At 42.4% G+C, this 14676-nt stretch overlaps 1 protein-coding gene across 3 annotated transcripts in view; it reads left to right on the top strand.

Annotated features, from left to right (window-relative positions):
- KMT2D (lysine methyltransferase 2D) overlaps nucleotides 1–14676 on the top strand; it is a 203916-nt gene that overhangs the window by 5044 nt on the left and 184196 nt on the right. For all 3 annotated transcript variants that reach the window (XM_089477537.1, XM_089477543.1, XM_089477551.1), the window contains exon 3: nucleotides 11286–11350. In XM_089477537.1, the coding sequence (XP_089333663.1) occupies nucleotides 11302–11350 (49 nt within the window). In that variant the 5' untranslated portion in view covers nucleotides 11286–11301. The remainder of the gene's footprint in view (nucleotides 1–11285; nucleotides 11351–14676) is intronic.

Raw genomic sequence — 14676 nt, 5'->3', positions numbered from 1 at the left:
GGTGAGTGAGTGGGCTGCTGGAAGAAGAAAGAAGCTCTCTCTTACTCCTCTGCATTCCAAATAGAAATGCATCTCTTCATCACACAGAAGGGTATACAGATTTTCCTGGCTAGTAACATTTGTGGGTGCACTATGACTCCTGTATCCATGGAGGATATGGAAATGGTAGATAATAGGGTGGAGTATAAATAAATAAATAAATAATGAACCCTCTTGAAGTGAATGACTTCCAGCAGAAGTTGACCATAGAGTTGTGCTGGAGGATCTAGAGATTTCTAGAGAGATCACCTCTCTAAGCAGTTCTGGGTCTTGCCGTGTGACTTTGTGGTCAGCTTCTGCTGGAAGCATACCATAGAATTGTGCTGGAAGACCTAGAAAATGTCTGGAAAAAACATATTTCCTCAAATGTGGGTAAGTGAAACTGCAGTACTGCTTTTGTGGATATGGGGGTCATACTATATCACTTTGAACTGTGTTCGGAAATAGATTGATAGCTGATGCAGCTGTTTAAGCAGTGGAATGTTCCCCTTGCAATCCTAGTCAATTATGGCAGTAGTTCTGACCACCTGAAATGTCTGAGTGGTTTTCAAAGACCCTTGGGCAAACTATCACAGTAGTCTAATCCTTCTATTATTAGAGCATAGATAACAGTATCTGGAGCAACTTTGTCTAGGAGGAAATACATCTGACATACTACTATTGGATTTTACTCCTGTACATGGGAGCAGCATTCTTATAGCAAAGAACTTTAAATGTTATGTGTGTTGTACGTCAACACCATACATGGGCTTAATTTTAAAAAAATAAAACTCTCAGACATTGACTTATGATGCCTTAAACCAGTCCTTACCAACTGAGAGGTCCCAGATGGTATTGGCCTGCTACCATTGATGCCAGAGCAAGAGCCAAGCTGATTGGAAAGGGTGGGAGATGTAGCACAAGAATTTCTATGGGCTTATAGCTGGGAAAGACTGTAGAGCCCTGTATCAAACCTTGAAATCCTTGCTGGTAGTTGGTGAAACCATATAATAGGGTTTGTAATCCAGATTTTGTTTGGAAATCTTTTGGTAGGGAGCATCAGTGTGAAGTAAAGGAATTAGGCAGAGATAGTTTGAGAAAATGTTCTTCCTAGGAATGAGAGAGATGTTTTGCTTTTTGCATTGTACACCTTTACTTTGATTTAGAACAAGACTTTGTACCTTGTAAGTCATTGGCTGTTGCTGGTGAATATTTAGGGAACCAACTGGAACTGCTTGCATTGAGTGTGGACCACTAAGGTGATGGCTATTGCCTACTAAATTAAGTATTTCATATTCTTTTGAGGTTTTTCAAAAATACTGTAGTGTGACTGTATAAACACTTTTAATAATTTTCTCTCTGTTAAATCCATGTGTTAGAAAAAAATGACCACCTATGATACATAAGATTGTGTAAAGCATTATAAATTTTTAAAACAGATATACAAATGAAACTTAGGTGCTCTATAGACGGGCCCTATTGGGCGTTGTCGTTACGTGTGAGGGGCGGCGCTTCCTGATGCATCTTGCCCCTCACACCGTAACGAGGGCGTAAAAATGGCGGAGCCTTATACACATGGGCACCGCCATTTTGACATGACAGACACCTAGCGTCCGCATGTCTTGGCGCCTTCATGATGCTGCAAGTGCACCATTGGCACCTTGTGGCGTCATAATGGTGCTGCAGAAAGAAGCCGCTTTTTGTGGCTTCTTTTCGTTGCGCGAGGGAGCCGCGCAGTTTGTCTGCTGTGTCTCCCTCGCGCAACAAACGAGGGTGGCGGGAGACCACCCTTTTGGGCGGTCTGTATCTTGCCATGGTTTTAATCTATAAAATGCTCAGGTCAAGATATACAAGGACTACTTACCATAGGTTTTGTTATAGTTGGTTCAAAATCATAACATATGAAGTATGTCTAAATTAGAGTGTTTAAAACTAACTAAAATTCTGAGTTAACAGGTTATATTAGATCAGGGGTAGGCAACCTGCGGCCTGTGGGCCGAATGCGGCCCGGTGAGGCCTTGGGACCGGCCCCAGCCCGGTCCTGCCGCCGATTGCTGCCGGGGTCTTTGGGGGGCAATTGTCTATAGAAGCCTCAGAAACATGCATTTATATTAACATTTTTTTTAAAAAATCAGCAATTTTTTTTGCGTGTCCTCCATTTTTTTAAAAAAGTGTCTTCCATTTGAAAATTTTGTCCTACATTTGTCCTGGTTTATTTATATATTTAATTTTTTAAAAATTATTTAATTATTTATTTTTTGGCTTCGGCCCCCCAGTTGTCTGAGGGACAGCAACCCGGCCCCCGGCTCAAAAAGGTTGCCTACCCCTGTATTAGATTACTGAGTGAACTGAGTTGCCCCTTCATTAGCAGAAGTCATCACTGCTGAAATAACCAGCATATATGTTACTACAAAATGGAGTTGCAATGTTTATTCATTTTCACTAGCAAAACTACTCTGTTTAAAGGCGTATGATAAGAAGATACTTGCAATGAATTAGTTAGCAAATAATTAAAATTATATTTCCACAAAGCACAAAAAAAATATTTTTTTAAATACAAGGACTTGATTTTTTTAAGTGGCAGACATCACCTGAGGAAGCTGCCATCCTTCTCCCTCTCTTATTGTTGTGTTCCTTCAAGTTGTGGCGACCCTAAAGTGAACGTATCACGGGCTTTTGGGCAAGATATTTCAGAGGGAGTTTGCCTTTGCTTTTCTCTGCAGCTGGGAGTGTGTAACTTGTCCAAGGTCACCCAGTGGGTTATTATGGCTGAGCAGGTTTTCGAACCCTGGTCTCCTGTATACAGTGTTCAAACCACTACATCATGCTGGCTGTCTCTTACCAGAGAGAATATCCCTGCCTTGATGGTATTTGCTGCTATACACATGCAGTATCTGAAAATGGTGAAAAAACAATTATTGACTTTTTAAATTAGTATTCTAAAGATTTTGCAAAAACAAGCAAACAATGTATTTGACATCCAGTACAGTGAGATGTATCAAGCTTGTGAGTCATGACTATCCAGCTAAAATATCTCCAGCTAACACTATAAAGAATGATGATTTTCCTCCACAACTATTGCTGTGTAAACGTAGCAAGGTGTAGTAGATTCATGTACACTATTAACAGATTAAGGTTTCTTAAGAATGGTGAAACACAAGCTCTGGCCTGAAGGACATTGTGAAAACCCTGAAGTTTGGGTCACCAAGTTTAGTGTACTTGTTAAAACAGCTGTAATATTGCAACTTATAGTTGGAAAAGTGAGGTAGATCCAAACTTGTTCATGTAGCATTTGAGCTCTGAAGAAAACATTATCATGGACTGTAGCTTTGGGACCTGCTGAAGAGTGGCTTTAGGGAGCTTTCTGCAATGGCTTATAGCTGGCTCAGAGAAAATCTGCTATTATTAAATATTCCTTTCTCTTCCATCTTCTACTGAGTGCTCTGCAAGGACACCTACAGGGATGTAGCTGAATCCGCAGGAGGGGGCAAATTCTTTGAATGTATTCTGCCTTTCTTTCTGTGCTTTGTGGAAATGTGCATTAGCATATTTTTCACAAAAGGAACAGCTAAACTTCCACCTTTGGAAAGTTAATTTTTGGGGGGACCAGGTGTTTTATGGCCAAGAATTATTTTGAATACAGATTGAACATCCCTTTTCCAGAATTCTGAAATACTCCAAAATCCAAAATCATCCACATGGGTAGCTGAGATAGTGATATCTTTGATTTCTGATTATTCAATGTACACAAACTTTGTTTCATGCCCAAAATTATTAAAAATAGTATATATAAAATTAGCTTCAGGCTATGTGTATAACGTATACAGTACATGAAACATAAACATACATGAATTTCATATTTAAACTAGGGTCTCATCTCCCAGATTACCCCCCCCCCCCCAGTATATGCATGCAAATATTCTAAACTCTGAAATTCAAAACGCTTCTGTTCTGAAGCATTTCAGATAAGAGAGACCCAGCCTTTAATACTTGCATGCAGAAACCATCTTACACCTAAGTTATACCTGGCAGACAGACTAGCACAGACTACTCTGATAGTATTGATAGTGGTTCTCTGGGGTTGCAAGTAGATGATCTGTAAGATTGTTTAACTGCGTGGCTGATGGTGTTAGCAGTTGAGCCTGGGGCCGTCTGAACAATTCTCCTGAATTGTGATTTTTGTTGTTGTTAGCTGTCTTTGAGTGGACTTTGGGGTGACTTTGTGCATGACATATTTCCATGACTCCCTGTTCTCAACCTCTTTTCTCAGATCCTGCAGATTCAGGCGTGTGACCTCCCTGATTGAGTCTAGCCATCTGGTGCGCAGTCTTCCTCTGTTTCTACTACCCTCAACCTTTCTTCCCAATATCACTTGTCCCTAGTTTTGTAAGCAAAAAAAGTGTGCGAGTCCCAACTGTGGGCTTGCCATCCCCTTGTCACTGAGTATCCATAGATGGCAAGCCCCATTAATTTGAGTGGCCTTGTGTGAATGCGGTCTTGGGTGCATGCGGTCTTGGGAAAATGGCCACGTGCACACGCACCAACATTTAATGTCACAAAGTCCCATAGTTTTGCCATCTGTGGGGGGAGGGGCAGGAACGGAACCCCTGCGGATAAAAAGGGCCCACTGTACTCTCCCAGGGATTGGATTGTCACAGACATCTCTGGCAATGGCTTTTAGATGTCACACTGTGCATGCTGTGTCTAGTTATGGTTCTAAAGGTGCTTGGATTCTTACATTGGTGAGTGTCTAGCATGGTGTACTTTAATTACTGTGATGTCAGCTCTCCTTATGTCTTTGTTTGTAGCTCCCTATAGATATTTGGGCATGCTTTGTTGATTTTGGAGACATCAGCAATGTTAGTAGGAGATAGTTGTGGATAGAACTGTAAAAGTTGCTTTATTAAAGTAATTTGTCATGTAATTAATTACATGACCTCCAAAGTAAGATTTAATAATTGTTACAAAACCTTTATTTATTTATTATCTGGTTTCATTGCTTGCTGTGATCTTGTTACTTTTTTATTGGTAAGAAATGATATAATATTTGAAAAATTTTGTTCAAATTCCTAAAAATGCCATTTAACAGTAACAAGAACATGTTGCTTGTTACATTATAAAACCATTCATTACATAGCTTCCTTGTGCCCTCAATAATAAAAAAGAAGAGGTTACAGGAAACTACCTGTAACTTATTACTTCGAGCTTCTGCTTGAGGAGGTAGTGCTTCAGGCAGATTCAGCTCAAGTCATTTTTGATTTTATAACCTAAACTTGGTACTGTGTATTCTGTCCAGGTTTTCAAAGAGATGGCTGTGTTACTCTGCTCCAGTGTAAAAAAGAAGGACAAAGAAAAGGGGAGTATGTGTGTGGGAAGAATCTGTGGTTTACTTCTCTACTCCATTAGTGCATCTGAAGCTGGATGGGAATCCATGAAAGTGTGTGAAAATAAATCCAAGAAAATAAAGCAGCCAGTCCCAAAAGTGCTACTAGTTTCTCCCTACCCCTTCTTTCGTTCTCCTCCTTATATTCTGCCTAAGAAACTACAGTGAACCATTCAGTACTTTTCTCACCTGTTTTCTGCCAGCTGCATCTTTAAAATAGAGTAGGCAACATGTAATCTGTAGGCTGCATGTGGCCCCCTCCATCTGTTTTTGTGCTCTACTCCAAGAGAGTCCCCACCTTAAACTCCATGGTGCACACTGGTGGTCATTAAAAGAAAACCCTGCTTCTCCTTTAATTTTGGTGTTGTGATGCCAGAAATCCATTAAATAAGGAATTTCCATTCTGAAAGGCAAGTGGTGTGTCTTGTTTTCAAGTCAATTAATGGTACAGCAACACTAAATAGCTTTAAAAAAGGGTCTGTGCACCTTGTTCTAAAGCACAACTGCTTTATTTTACTGTGTCTGTGAAAGCAAAGCTTGGATGATTGGGGTTGTGGTGGCAGTGTGATTTGCCATCCCTGAAAGTTGCTCACCCCTGTTTAATGTAATCCGTTACATTAGAGTATTTTACACAGAAGCTGCAATTGTACACATCTATCTGGGAGTAAACCCTACAGATACATGGCACATGCTTTCAGATAAACAGATAGGATTGTGCTGCAGGTAACCTGACAGGAAAGAGTGAGAAAAGAGGAGGATTCTGAAGAACAGGAATGACCCTTGACTCAGGAACAGAAACCAGCCCTGGCTTGTTTCTTCCTCTGTTCCCACTTACTGCATCCTTAAACATCTTAGGATCCAGAAGAGAAATGATAACTAGGATTTCGTTCATTTAATGGAAGGAAAAATTGTTATATTTATCAAGGGGTCTCATGGCAAAGTGAACAGAAATTAGTTTTATTGTTTAGACAAATTGATTGGATGGGTTTAAAAGAAACTCCCTCTCCTTTTGTTAAACTTAAAAAAAAGCCAGTAGCATCACTGTCTGTCTACCCATGTCATAACCACCAGGCTTAAAGAGAAGCCTTAGGACTTGTACCCAGGACAGCAACCTTTCACAGAGAGATAGTGAATGTAACATCAGTATAACTTTTAAAAGTTCGTTTTCAACATCAAGTCCTAAAGCATGCTAACAAATCATTTTGCAGGAGTAAAGACCAGGTGACAGTACAATTGACCCTCCATGTCGGTGGGCTTACCTCCCATGGATTGAATCATCTGCAGATGGCCCTGCTGTGTTCTTGTCAGTGGCAGCATATGTATGCGGCCATACCAATGTGGCCATGTGCATGTGGTGTCATGATTGAGTATAATGAGACTTGAGGTCCTGCAGTATTTGGCATTTAGGGGTGTGTGTGTCTGGAATAGAACCCCACTGGATATGAAAGGCTGACTGTATATGAACATCTTGTCTTAACCATTTTATTTACAGTTCTAAAATAAAATATTTCATAATCCATGTTTTTCCATTTTGAGGGGAACAAAACCCAGTAGGCCCTTGTGGGGGGTGGGGCAAGAGGAGGCTGGGTCCTCATCTCTCCCCATTTTTCTAGACCATCATAACTCAGCCTACTTTGGCTACAAAGGCAAGGATTTCTGGATTGTTGGAGGTGCACTTTGTCACTTGGAGAAGTTGTCTGGGCAAAGTTTTCTCCAGGAAGAAAGCTTCCATTCCCAGCTGCCAACAGGTTCTGTAGACGCTATGGCGACAATGGTGCAGTTCAGGTTGCTCTTGTGTAGGATGGAACAGGAATATTCCTCTGAAGGGTGGCCAGAAAGTTTGGGATGTTTCAGTGGGTTAGGAAGAGTGGTGGTGGTGCAATTTGGGGAAGATGAGACGCACTTCTGCTTCCTTATCAGCCCTTGCTCTCCAAGGTGAGCTAGGTGAGCTGGCCCAGTTGAAGGTGGAAAGAGAGTTAGATTCTCCCCTGTTCCAAGCTGCGTCCAAAGTTTAGATCCTAAAGTAGGAATCTAGGAAAAACCTCCCTCCCTTCCCTACACTATCCTCCATAAGATTTTAAGTACGACCTTCCATTCTATTTCTCTGAGGTGAACAAAGTTTCAAATTTTTCAAGCCATAGGTTTCAACCTCAAAAAAGTGCAAAAGCTGGAAGATGCACATGGCCCTTCAGGTGTGCACTCATTTTCTTTCTTTGCTAGGTGAAGCCTGTAGTACATGGCTAAAGGGGGAAAGTCCTGGAGAGTGTGCAGATGAATGCTGTTTAGTGTATTGTGAAAACTGAAAAAAGTTTGGAGGGGGTGGATTAATCTAGCCACTCTGCCTAAGTGAGGGCATAGCTAGAATGGAAAGTTTGGATTAATGTCTCCCTCCTAGGTGAGGTCTGCCAGCAGGAGAAGAGGAAAGAAAAGAGGATGGAGTCCCCAAAGGTTATTCCAAGATAGTGATGATTCTTCCCAAAGGGGATAGTGCGGAGTAAGCACTTTTACTTCTCCAGGCCTTAACTCCCTCTCCTTTCTTTGTACTGTGGGTCTTTAAACCTTTCTGTTTGCATGAGTCTCCTCCTCTATCTCTTCCATTCCTCAATGATCATATTGTTTGTCAGCCAACAAGCCTCCTCCTTTCCATGTTGTATGCAGTTCTTAGGCAGCTGCTTCTGTTTTCTCCCCCCTTTACTACTTCAGCAGGTTCTCCCTCCTGTCCATGCCTCTTTAATTAATTCTTTGTGCCTGCCATGGATATCAGGTGGTTCCCCTTTGCCTTTAGTGGGAATGGCATGGCTGCAGCAGATTACCAGCCCTGTTGGCAAGTCAGAAAGGATGTTAGTAGCTACAAGGTACATGGATCATCTTTGGAACAGTCAAAACGGAATTACAATTTGAAAGTCTCAGTATATTTTAAATAAACCTACTGTGATAGCTGCATCAGATCAGATGAACAGAAAACATAGCTGAGGATTGGCACCAAGGATCTTGGTTTTGAGTTCTAGTTCTTTCTCTGATTACCTTCGCTTAACTTTTGACCCAGAGCTATATTCTTTGATCTACTGGTGGAATGTGAGTGAATGATCCTTGGGTTTTTAAATCTTTTTTTTTTATGGCTATTGTCTTTCTTCTCTGCCATATCCCACCAGCTTCTCCTTTGAACATAGGGCGCCTCTTCTCAGGGGTGCTTCTACTGGGTTGTTTCCTTCTGCTGTTTTCCAGCCTTTGGAAGGTTTTAATAAAGGTCAGACTGTATAAATGGCAAAAGACCTCATACTGTTGTAACTGCTGTAGGAAGGGTCCTGTCCCAGATAATGCTGTGGTATCTTTTTCTTGTTTGCTTAATAAGTCTGCTCTCCCACTGAGGATCATTGCTCTTAAAGATATCAGGGGTTGATGGGTATGTGGGTGTACACTTGGCTTGGGTTATAGCTGATAATTATTATCTTTGCCCTAGTGACAGAGAGTACCCAGATGTGGTCTGCTGCTTATGGCTTGATGATTGGGAGATCTGTGTGATGACTTATTAAGCTTTTCATGCAGAAATAGCAAGCTTACTCTGTAACCTTAAAATTATGACATCAGGAAAAATGCAGCTGTGGGCATATAGGTGGCTGGTGTAAGTCTCTATATGGAGCTGTATGGTATATTAAATCTGAGCACATGTGCCATCAGAAAACAAGGCATAGGCACTAGGAAGTCCATTTTCCCAGCCTCAGAAGGCAGTGGATAATGGTGGTTTTTGGACCAGTCCTTGGCATGAAAACCCAGTCAGGGATAAGACACCCCCACAGCAGCTAACCTTACAACAATAAAATCATAGAATCATGGAGCTGGATGAGACCACAAGGGTCATGCCTGTGGTCAGAATTAAGTCTGATTTCATCTGAGGATGAACTTGTCTAGAGGCTTTAAAAATCACCCCAATTCCATGTAGCAGGCTATCATCAACCTGCATGAAGGCTGAGGGGTCTCCCGGCTGAATGATTTTGACTGGGTATTCTCTATTTCAATAAAGACCTTAAACCAAGAATAGGAAACCTGTGTCCATCTGGATCTTGATAAACCCAACACACAGTATCCCTCACTGCTAGCTAGACTGGTAGGTGCTGACAGAAATTAGAGTCTAACTGTACCTGGAGATCCATAGCTTCCACAACCCTTCCTTAATCAGTGTGTTGGAGAAATGTTATATGGTAATAATTTAGGTGGGTATATTTACACCCAATACCAGGCAGCTTCCACCCAGATACATGTATACAAGTATGTCTGTTGCTGGAGACGTGGATGAATTGTGTCCCTCTTCACATACAAATGGTTTTCTCATCACCGTCCAAACATGATTAGACATGATTGTTGATGATAGCGTCTGATGAGACTGGACGTGATAAACCAAGAGTGCCATACAACTCTGTTCTAGTGTACCAGAAGATACTGGGTGCTAGGGGGAAAATTAACTTAACAGTATTGGCTTTATCACTGTGTGATCTGATTTTCTTCCCTCATCCTTTAAATTCTCCTTTAGGGTTTTCATATTGCCAGCATTGGGTCAGAGACTGACCTTACTTTTCTTCTTGTGATATCAGAGGAGTTAAAGTTTTGGTGTTCTTTTTAAAAAAGTTGTAGTTGTCCAGAACATTTTTGGACTTTTGCCCAGTAAGGTTCATGTCACAGGTTAGGGATTTTATTTAAAATCAGCCTTTGCTGTCTTATAATACATAAAACCCACCTTAAAAGGCTGATACATAGCAATGAGCAATTCAAATGAATTTTTATCTTTGGATTTTGTTTTCTTAAATTTGAATCCAGCTTGAAATTTTGCACCTTTCTGTGCGTGTAACTGTTCAGAAATTAGTGATGGTACTTTTGCACATAGGTCTTGTGTGATTTGGATTTTATGTGAAAATATTAGAATGTAATGCTAAGGGACTGGAGGAACAGACGGGCCAAATGACATGATTTCCAACTGCATTTGGTGCGTAGAATTTGGATGACGCACTCCTTAAACGCAGTTGGAAACGGCGCCAACGCCATGTCTTCCCAAAAGAATTGGTTCAAAAAAGAGTGGAAAAATCTGCTCTTTTTTGATGGGCCAGTTCAGGGAGATGGCAGTGGCCTGGGGCATGTATGGTCGCTGTGGCTCCAGCACAAATTACGCTGCTGCTGCAGTCCTCTTGGCCTGTCTGTTTTGGACCTGTTTTTTGAACAGAACTCACTCTGCCACAGTTTCCACAACATAATCAACAGTACTGTAATACTCTCTAGCACTCCGGCCCCCATGCTGTTTGATTGCCTATTTGAACTTGCTATGGGGAAAAATGGGAAAGTTCAGAGTAACAGGAGTTTTAGGGAGTACCTCTGTGGCATTATGGGAGCTTAATAGGAGTTTTAGGTAATACCTGCGTTGTATTATCGGGTTGGAGGGTTGGGCAGTTTCCTTTGTAGAATTTAGTTTCAGGAGAAATTCATTTTATTTCAAGTATAGCTCTAGTACTCTGTTGTATAGAAAAGCTAGGCAATGCATGGGCAGGAACATTTTTAGTGTTCTTGAGCTGTCCCCTTAGCACTGGATGCCCTTGTCCTTCCCTTTGTTTTTTGCCTGCATACAAATATTTACCTCTAGAGCAATTTATTCAGAAAGGAGAACAGATTATGCAGAAGACGCATATGTAATTGTCATTTGTATGCCTATACATTGTGTATTTCATCATGGAGTTTTTCCTACCCCCCCTTTTTTTCCCACTGGAATCTAGTACACTTAGCATTGGGGATAATGGCCATGTGGTATGTGTATGATATGTAAAAAATATAGTGAGCTGATAGTGAGAGAATAGAGTGGATGGGGAAACAGTGTAATGAGCTGCTAATTTCTTGTCTTTAGGTCTCTTGAAGACAGGATGGATGATCAGAAACCACCCGGTGAGGACAAAGACTCCGACACACCAGGTAAGTGCTTCCAGTTTGGTCACTCCTTCTGATGAAGAGACCTAGGCATCGGTGTATAATGATTCAGTACAATCATAGAATTATGGAGCTGGAAGAGACCACAGCATATTCCACTGTCAAACAGTTCTGACTGTCAGGGCACTCTTTCTAATGTTGAGGTGGAATCTTAGCAACAGAGAGTGGACCATACCATTTACAAAATCTGTAGACTACTAGTTTGATATCCCCTGTTCTTACTCCCAACGGCCAATATTTTGCTGCCTCAGTTGATGGACAAGATGATACTCCTCACTCCAACATTCCCACTCTCATGTACAGAGGTCAGCAAGACCAAGGGTTGAATTTTGCTTCTACACTCAAATGACAGGGGAAGTGTCTTCTACCATACATATGGATGTTAGGAGTAGATTGGGAAGACAGAGTAGATCATATAGTATGCACAGCTTTGTCCTCCAGTGACTTGACCTCCCCACTGCTGAGTAAGTGCCTCAGTTGGTTTCTGCCTCTGCTCTATTCTACTCTGCACTCTTTCTGCTTTTGGAAAAGCACAGTCATTTGGTATATTTCTTATTCTTATAGCATTATTTTTCTGAGTAAGCACTGTGCAGACGATACATAGGACAAGAGGGAAAACACTACTACCTAAATGACTGGGAAATGGTATTCTGGAGGTAAATGGCATATACTCTTAGACTGTAGAGGACAAGCAACCTCTGCTTTTGGCTGCAGTATTGAAAAGGTGGTAAAGAGGAAAAGAACAAGCATATGTTCTTAGCTCTGGTGTTTGTGAATATGTGCCTTCAAGTCATCTGTTGACTTACAGTGACTCCATGATTTTCATAGGGTTTTCTTAGGCAACGAATAGAGGTGGTTTGCCAGTTCATTCCTCTGAAATATACCCTACAGGACCTGGTATTTGTTGGCTGCTTCCAGTCTAAATGCTAACCAGGGCTTACCCTGTTCAGTTACAGTTTTGGGAGATGCCTCTCCTCCCACAAAACCATACTGCTGAAAAGGTTTGGATATGTGAATTTTTGGATTCGTTACCAAAATCTTCTGTTTTTCTCATATGTGTTAACATGCTTTTAAACTATTGCTGTATTACAGTTTTTTGAAGGAGAGTTTTGGCTGCGAAATTCTGTGATGCAGAGTAGGAAGAAAAGAATTAGGATGTTTGAATTGGAACTATCCTCATTCTTTCTAGGCAGCATGTTGCAGATAATGTTTGTCCTAATTTCTGAACGATAAAGTGACTACTTCCCAGAAAAAGTTACGGATGTTGGGCTTTAGGCCCTTGCAGGCTTGTGCTTTTTTCATTTGATCTGAGAAGGAATTCAGAGAGGTTAAATAAAGACCAAGGGGCTAGGGTTATTTTGCTTATTGCAGTGGTAGGAAATCTTTGGCTCTCCAGATGTTGTTGGACAGCAAATGCCAGAGGCTCTGGACAGTATGACAAGTTGTAATGGGTATTGAAGTTCAAAATATTTGACAGACCATAGGCTCCCCACCTCTGCTTGCATTGTGTATGCATAAATTGAGGTGAGTAACTGTGAGAGGTGAGGAGCCACATTGGTTCTCTACTGTCCTACCTCTCAAACTATCTGATGTCAAGACGTAGTTGATTTTACCCCTTAAATAAAATCTCTCGGGTAAGGGCTGATCTCGACGCCAGTTTTTGTGCAGATCCTATAGGAGAGGTGTCCGAAGCGTCCGTAGTCCCTGTTATACTGGATCACTTTGAGTTTGTTAGTACCGATGAAGTGGACAAGATCCTCCAAAGTGTTAGGAAGACGACTTGCTCTCTTGATCCCTGTCCCTCGTGGTTGGCAGCTCAGGGGGGAGATGTGGTGCGACTAATGTTGCATCACATAATCAATACATCTCTAAGTGAGGGTCAGTTTCCATCTAAATTAAAATTAGCAGTGGTTAAACCCCTGCTAAAGAAGCCCTCCTTAGACCCCCTGATTCATAATAATTATAGACCCATCTCGCTGCTACCTTTTTTAGGGAAGGTAATCGAGAGAGCAGTCGCCTTCCAGCTTCAGTCGATCTTGGATGACACCGATTTTCTAGACCCATTTCAAACCGGCTTCCGGGTGGGCTATGGAGTTGAGACTGCCATGGTCGCCTTAGTTGATGATCTCCGTCTGGGCATGGACAGGGGGAGCGTGTCCCTGTTAGTGCTCTTGGACATCTCAGCGGCCTTCGATACCATCGACCATGGTATCCTTCTGGGACGCCTGAGGGAGTTGGGAATTGGGGGCACTGCTTTGCAGTGGTTCCGTTCCTACCTCTCGGGTAGGTCCCAGATGGTGGAGCTGGGGGACTGTCGCTCCGACAGGAGGGCCCTGACATCTGGTGTTCCTCAGGGAGCGATTTTGTCCCCTATGCTATTCAACATTTACATGAAGCCACTGGGAGAGATCATCCGGAGACATGGGGCGCGGTGTTATCAGTACGCTGATGACACCCAGATAATTTTCTCTATGTCTCCGACTGATGCAGTAACTAAGGATGGCATCTCTCCTCTAGATGCCTGCTTGGCGTTGGTAATGGGCTGGATGAGGGAGAACAAACTCAGTGTGAATCCAGGGAAAACGGAAGTACTGGTGATAGGTTCCCCGGTTTCTGGTGGTGAGATCTGTCACCTGGCCCTGAATGGGGTCACGCTCCCCCTGAAGGACTCGGTGCGCAGCTTGGGAGTACTCCTTGATTCGTCGCTCCAGCTGACTTCTCAGGTGGATGCGATGGTCAGGAGTGCCTGTTATCAGCTTCGGCTGATACGCCAGCTGCGTCCCTACCTGGACCGAAAGGACCTAGAATCTGTTGTACATGCTTTGGTAACCTCTCGATTGGATTTCTGCAACGCGCTCTACATGGGGCAACCCTTGTACCAAACTCGGAAGCTGCAATTGGTGCAGAACATGGCAGCCAGATTGGTTGCTGGTAGCTCCAGGTCGGACCATATAACACCTATTTTAAAAGACCTTCACTGGCTGCCTATTCGCTTCCGAGCCCAATACAAGGTGTTGGTTTTGACCTATAAAGCCCTAAATGGCTTGGGCCCAGGGTACTTGGAGGACCGTCTCTCCCCATATAATCCACCCCGCACACTCAGAACATCCGGGACTAAATTGTTGGAGGTCCCTAGGTCTAACCTTACTCGGACCTCACAGAGGGCTTTTACTACTGCTGCCCCTTTACTTTGGAATAAGCTCCCTGCAGAGCTTCGCTCCGCCGCCTCATTAGCTGCTTTTAAAAAACAGCTGAAAACATATCTATTCCGGCTGGCCTTCCCACCTTAATTTGTTTGTCTATTCTTCCTG

The sequence above is a fragment of the Sceloporus occidentalis genome, unplaced genomic scaffold (assembly GCF_023333645.1).
Source record: "Sceloporus occidentalis isolate IW3139 unplaced genomic scaffold, rSceOcc1.0.p SCAF_1, whole genome shotgun sequence".
Taxonomy (NCBI): domain Eukaryota; kingdom Metazoa; phylum Chordata; class Lepidosauria; order Squamata; family Phrynosomatidae; genus Sceloporus; species Sceloporus occidentalis.
The sequence above is the reverse complement of the archived record's forward strand: the minus strand, read 5'-3'. Positions and strand labels throughout refer to the sequence as shown.